The sequence below is a fragment of the Augochlora pura genome, chromosome 10, assembly GCF_028453695.1.
Source record: "Augochlora pura isolate Apur16 chromosome 10, APUR_v2.2.1, whole genome shotgun sequence".
Classification (NCBI taxonomy): Eukaryota; Metazoa; Arthropoda; class Insecta; order Hymenoptera; family Halictidae; genus Augochlora; species Augochlora pura.
The window spans coordinates 29,716,575-29,722,574 of record NC_135781.1 but is presented as its reverse complement, the minus strand read 5'-3'; the positions used below and the strand labels follow the sequence as shown (position 1 = coordinate 29,722,574).

The 6,000-nt window shown below is 39.8% G+C and overlaps 1 protein-coding gene across 1 annotated transcript in view; it reads right to left on the bottom strand.

The window, feature by feature from the left end:
• The window catches only part of Gfrl (Glial cell line-derived neurotrophic family receptor-like), a 479,796-nt gene that overhangs the window by 85,655 nt on the left and 388,141 nt on the right, over positions 1-6,000 (bottom strand). Inside the window, exon 5 of the mRNA XM_078191490.1 lies at positions 1,644-1,775. Coding sequence (XP_078047616.1) covers positions 1,644-1,775 — 132 coding nt within the window. The remainder of the gene's footprint in view (positions 1-1,643; positions 1,776-6,000) is intronic.

Sequence of the window (6,000 nt, the reverse complement as noted above, 5' to 3'; positions counted from 1 at the left end):
ATTAAAAACGATAACTTTTTTAAAACTGGACCAAGCTTCTTTTGTGGCGATAACAAAACTAATTTACTAAACAATAACCAGAGAAATTTTTGCCAAAAATTACAATCGGTCGAAACGAAGACAAAAATGAAAAAAAAATGTTGGTCAACTTTTGAGCTTGTAAAAAAAAAGTTCAAATATTCCGCATTGCAGCTCAATTTTCCTAATGAGCGCGACGCGGCAGCGAAAGTGTTGAAAAGACGTGGAAACGCGGCGAAACCGGCCGGCTCCTCGATCTCGATCGATTCGCAGCCGGCTCCAAAAATAGCTTGGTCCTGTGTCATTAAGCTCGAAGAGATGTTGCTCTAAGGGAACGGGATTAGAGTGAAATTAAGGTCGAGCCTGCCACGCGATAAAATCCTTATCTAAATCTCGATACCGGTAGCCTTTGGTTAATTAAGGAGAAAGGAGCTTATCCGAAGGAGGCCATAACGTCGTTCCACGGGCGACCGGGACACCGTGGTATCGCCATAAGTAATTGCTCCGTCGAGTCGGCTCGTCTCCCGTTCCTTTCGACTTCGACGAGCAGAACGAAACCAACCGGAAGCGATAAGTGGGAGAGGTACGCCGGGAAACGCGTTCGACAAATACAGGAAGAGCGTCCCTTAATCTTCCCGATAACCTTGCCCATTGTTTAAGCATCCCTTGACATCGAGATGTCACTAATTAATTAACAAATAGAAAAGCGTTTCAGAATTCTGAGAATAGAAAAATTAATAATTCTTGAAATAGAATTCTAAGAATAGAATAATTAATAATTCTTAGAGTAGAATTCTCTATAATTAATAATTCTTAGAATGGAATTCTCTATAATTAATAATTCTTAAAATAGAATTCTCTATAATTAATAATTTTGAAAAGAATTCTAGATAGCCGCTGCAGCGAAGCAGAGTTTGTTTCGCAGCCGATCGATCACGAGAAATTCACCGGGTCCAGAATCGAGAGGATCTCCCTAATTAGGACGCACACATCGATCGAAGAAACGATCAACTAAAGTAAGAACGAAGAGCAACTCGTTCCGACGCAACCATACGAATAATCAGCGAATCAAACAAAAGGATCAAGAATACAGACGATCCACTTGACACAACACCAACAAATCCTTTTTCACAAGGTGCGCTATGTAAAATACGATTAACCAACGTTACAATATATATATGTATACACGTATATTTATATATGCATATGTACATACGTATATAGGTATATCTATATTTATATATGCATACGTATATACGTATATTTATATTTATATACGCATACTTATACACGTATATCTATATTTATATATGCATACTTATATACGTATATTAATATTTATATATGTATACATAATGTATGTATGTACTCGTTCCCATTCAAGATCACAAAAGTGTGTCTCTGGCGCGTTCGAGGGCCATTCAGAACGAGGAAATGAAACAGAACGTAACGAAAAAAAATTCATAAGCGTAAGTAAACAGTCTCGTGTGTGAATAACGGCGCTGTTAAATACGGATGCCTGTATAGATTGTATATCGCGTGTGTATATAGAACGTATACATAGAGAAAAGAGAGAAGGCGAAACAACGTTCCATCGATCCTGAAACGGGCTGGACCGGTCATACTCACCAACGCACGGATTGTGGTTCACCGTCGAGAAGATCCGGTCGCAGCGTCTCTTCATGTGATTCACCGGACAGATGCAGCCGAACATCAGCGACAGCCGCATCTGCGTCCACGAATCGTGGCATGCGCTCCTGCAACAAGAATCGAACAAATTCTCCATCAGTTTCGTCAGTTTCCTCGTTTCATTCCTCGTTCGATTATCGTCGCGAAAATAGATATCGTCTTAACACCAATTAATTATACTATACTTCGTTCCGGCGATTATTATTCGATGCTCGCAATTAATTAAAAGGGAGTTCCAGGCGAAGAAAATTTTATAAAGGAGACCCCCCTCGTTTCCTTCCGTTCATTAAATCTCTCCCTCGCCAAACATCCTGGCAAAAGTGGACATCGCTTTAATTGAATTACATTTTATTTCATTCCAGTGATTTCTTCTCGCCACAATTAATTCAAAGAGAATTCCTCGTTGAGAACAGTCGAACAGTACCTTCCTCGTTGATCGTCGTTAAACTTTGATATCTGTTTAAATTTGATTTCATTCGATTCTAATTTAGTTCTTTAATGTCCATATTTAATTTAAAAAATGTGACGAGAAAGTTTAAGTATTCTAGTATTAGATAGTTAGGATAGAGCTTGTTACAAGCACCTGTAATATAATCGCGATCGATGCCAAGGTCGACGCCATTCAAGGTGTCGGCGTCAATTAATTACTCGGCATCTTCGAATTCTTTCTGGGTCGGGGCGACGCGATGCAAATTAATCGTGAATTAATTAGTGCCGCGCTCGCGCGCGACCCGGCATCGCAATCATCGAAATGGCCGATGATTTTCAGGAAAATTACGAGGGGTTCCGATCAGGTCATGCTCGCTTTGTCCGCACGGTTTAATCGCGGGATAATTTCCCTTCGGCATTGAACGGGACACCGGCCGTCGTTTCGCGCGATGTTTACCGACGGAGCCCGAGATGATTGATCCAGTCGTGTTTTCCAGCCGAAAATGTATCTTTTATTTCGACGACGTTCTTCGATTCGCCGCGATGGATGCGCACGGTCTTCGATTCGTCGCGACGAACGCGAACGGTCTTCGCGTTTCTCTCGCGATGAATTTTGTTAGGGGGATGTAAGCAGACAATGGGACGGAAAAAATCGCCCGCGCGGAACAGAGGTGTACACGGAGGGGAGGCGATCGTGTCGGAAACTAATTACGCGAGGATCGCTAGAAAATTACCGTTGACGGTCTAACGTTCCGCCGGATGAGGGGAACGTTAAATATCCGGTGTAATGAGGCTCTTAATCAACGCTGGTGTAACCGATAGCACCGGAAAGAACAAGATCGACGAGTCCCTCGAAACCGAGAGCTTTAATAAAGCCGAAATTACGGTGATTATGCGCCGACAATTTAAGTGTGTCTCGCTGATGATACGAATAAAATCGTCGCGAAGCCGCGAGCAGAATTAGTCGCAAAATAAAAGACTGTGAAATATATAATCGTGATACCTTCTTTGTGGCACGCGAGGGATAAAGAGTGACGAATACACTGTAGAATAAAATATTTAATCGAATGAAAATTTATCCTAAAAATTATTCTTACAGGAATTCGTGCATTTCTTTTATATCACTTTTGCCTTTGGCAAATAATTATTTCAACGAGAATAAAAGATCAGTTAAATAAAGAATCATACAGAATTCGAATAAACAAATAGAATAATATATTACGAGTAATAAATATTTCTAAACGCAAGGAGTTAAATTCAGATATTGAATTTACCACCTGAAATAATAATAATAATCCTCAAAAATCGATTAATTCTGTTTTAATATAACAAACAATGATAAATTAGAATTATCATAGTGAAATCGTTGTTTCAATTACGATCTTGTAGATCGTAATCTACCACGATTACGTTCTTTATCAACAGCGAGGAAAAACGTTCCTCAGCGCCGGTTTTCCAGGATTTCCGGTACACCTTGTATTTCAAAGGGTATCGCCGCTCCATGGGAAGAGAAAAAGCTGCGAGAGGATTCCGAAAAAGAGTGGGAATCGGGCGGTGGGGTGAGGTGGGGCTACGGCTCGGAATTATTTGGGTTAATGGCACACACAGCTCTCGTCCTCGACGAATTAGGGGTCGAACTGCCGGAAAGGAAACGGAGAGAAGCAAAGCTTCGAGTAAACGTGGCCGAGGTATCCGGGTTCCCTGGGATGGACCCTGGGTGGTCCGGAAATCGAAGACAGTGACCGGAAGTTCGATGCTCTCGCTTTATCGGTGAGATTCTTGTCCGGCGGATCGACAGATGTCAAATAAAATTGCGTGGGCTGCGAGTGAAAACGAGTGAACTTCCAATAAAATTGTGGAGACCTCGAAGAAAATTGTGGAGACTTCGAAAAAAATTGTGTAAGCTCTAAATAAAATTCTGTAGGCTCTAAATAAAATTGTGTAGGCTTTAAATAAAATTATGTAGACCTTAAATAAAATTGCCTTGATTTCGAATTAAATTGGCTAGGCTTCGAATAAAATTAAATACGCTACAAATAAAATTGAATATACTACAAATAAAATTTAGTAGACGTCAAATAAAATTACGCAGATTTCAAATAAAATTACGTAGATTTTAAATCAAATTGTATATAAGTCGAATAAAATTGTGTACACTTCGAATAAAATTGCGTCGACTCCAGATAGAATTCAGTAGACTTTGAATGTTATAAAATTGCATTGAATAGACTTCAAACAGAATGGCACAAGTTTCGGATAAAGTTGAGAAAACTCTGAGAAAAATTGCGTAGACTTTGAATAGTATTGTGCAGGCTTCCAATAAAATTGAAATGGCTTCGAAAATGGCAGCAAATAAAATTGAAGTAGCTTGGGGTAAAATTGAATACACTAGAAATAGCATTTAGTAGATTTGAAATAAAATTACGTAATCTCGAATAAAATTGAAATGACTGCGAATGAAATTGAAATGGCTTCGAATAAAATTGAAATAGCTTGGAATAAAATTGAACACACTGGGAATAAAGTTTAGTAGGTTTCAAATAAAATGGCATAGGCTCGAAAAAGATAGTATAGGCTTGGAATGGAATTGTGTAGACATTAAATAAAATTGTATAGATATTAACTAAAAATATGTAGGCATCAAATAAAATTGTACAGACGTCGAATATAATTGTATAAACGTCGAATAAAATGCTACAAATTTCGAATAAAATTCTGCAAACTCCGAATAAAATTTTGCAAACTCCGAATAAAATCGCGTAAGCTTCCCCCTAAATTGAGTAATTAATTATCGAGCGAAGGAACTATTTCCGAGCATCGCGAAAATTCGTGGATGCAAGAACGCGGTGTGTGCGAAGGCTGTGTTCACTTGGAAACAGTGGAACTCTTTGACCGGATCCATCGGAGCGCGCATCACTATCCACCGCCGCCTCTTAATGAGTCGTATTGTTGCCACGGTTAGCAGCCATGCGAGAATTCTATTACCAATCGATCATCTGTGATTTCATTTGTAAATGATTACGCACGTATTAATTCATATTCCTGTGAATAAACAGGATTCGCGCGAATTAGAGCGATTTTCTCACGATCAAACGCTTCGGCAACGATTCCCATTGTTCCCGGACCCTTTCCCGCGTGCTTTTTCGTTCGCGAACGCTAAACAATACCGTTCGTCTGTTTATCGTTTAATTGGAGTCGAGAGAAGCTGTAACCGTGATTACAGGGACGCCAATTGTCTGCGACGAGTTTGTATTATTTTCTCCGCGAGAGAATTATTCTTTTCTTCGCGGAAGGACTACTGCTTTTTTAACGAGAGAGCTACTGTTTTTATCAATTAAAGAGCTATTGTTTCTTTAGTCAAAGACGAAACTTTACTTTATTATTCGATTCGACAGTGATTAGATTTTCTGTAATTATCGGACTAACGGAAAATGATTGGAAGATTTCAAAATTCTTTTGTGTTATTTTATTCGATTTTTGTTTATATTAGGGTACAATTTTTATTTCGCTTAAAGGTCCGCTAATGACAATCGCAAGAAGACAAGCGTGCACCGTGGAAACCGAAACAAGAGATCGTTGTTTCGTGGCAAAAATTAATAGCTCCTTCGCGCAGAAAATTAATCGGTTTTTCACAGATAAAATTAATAGCTCCCCAGCGGAGAAGACTATCAGTTCATCCGCGGTGGAACATACGGGCTCTGTTGCGGATAAATACAGGGAATCTGTTACGAGGAAAGACAGCGGATGGAAAAGACGGTTCCCCCGGTTCGTGGAACTGAAACCCGTTTCACGCTACCGTCTCGCGGAGTGAGCGACGCGCCTTTGCATCCCCTGTCCAACGAAATTATAGTCCCGTCGTACTCG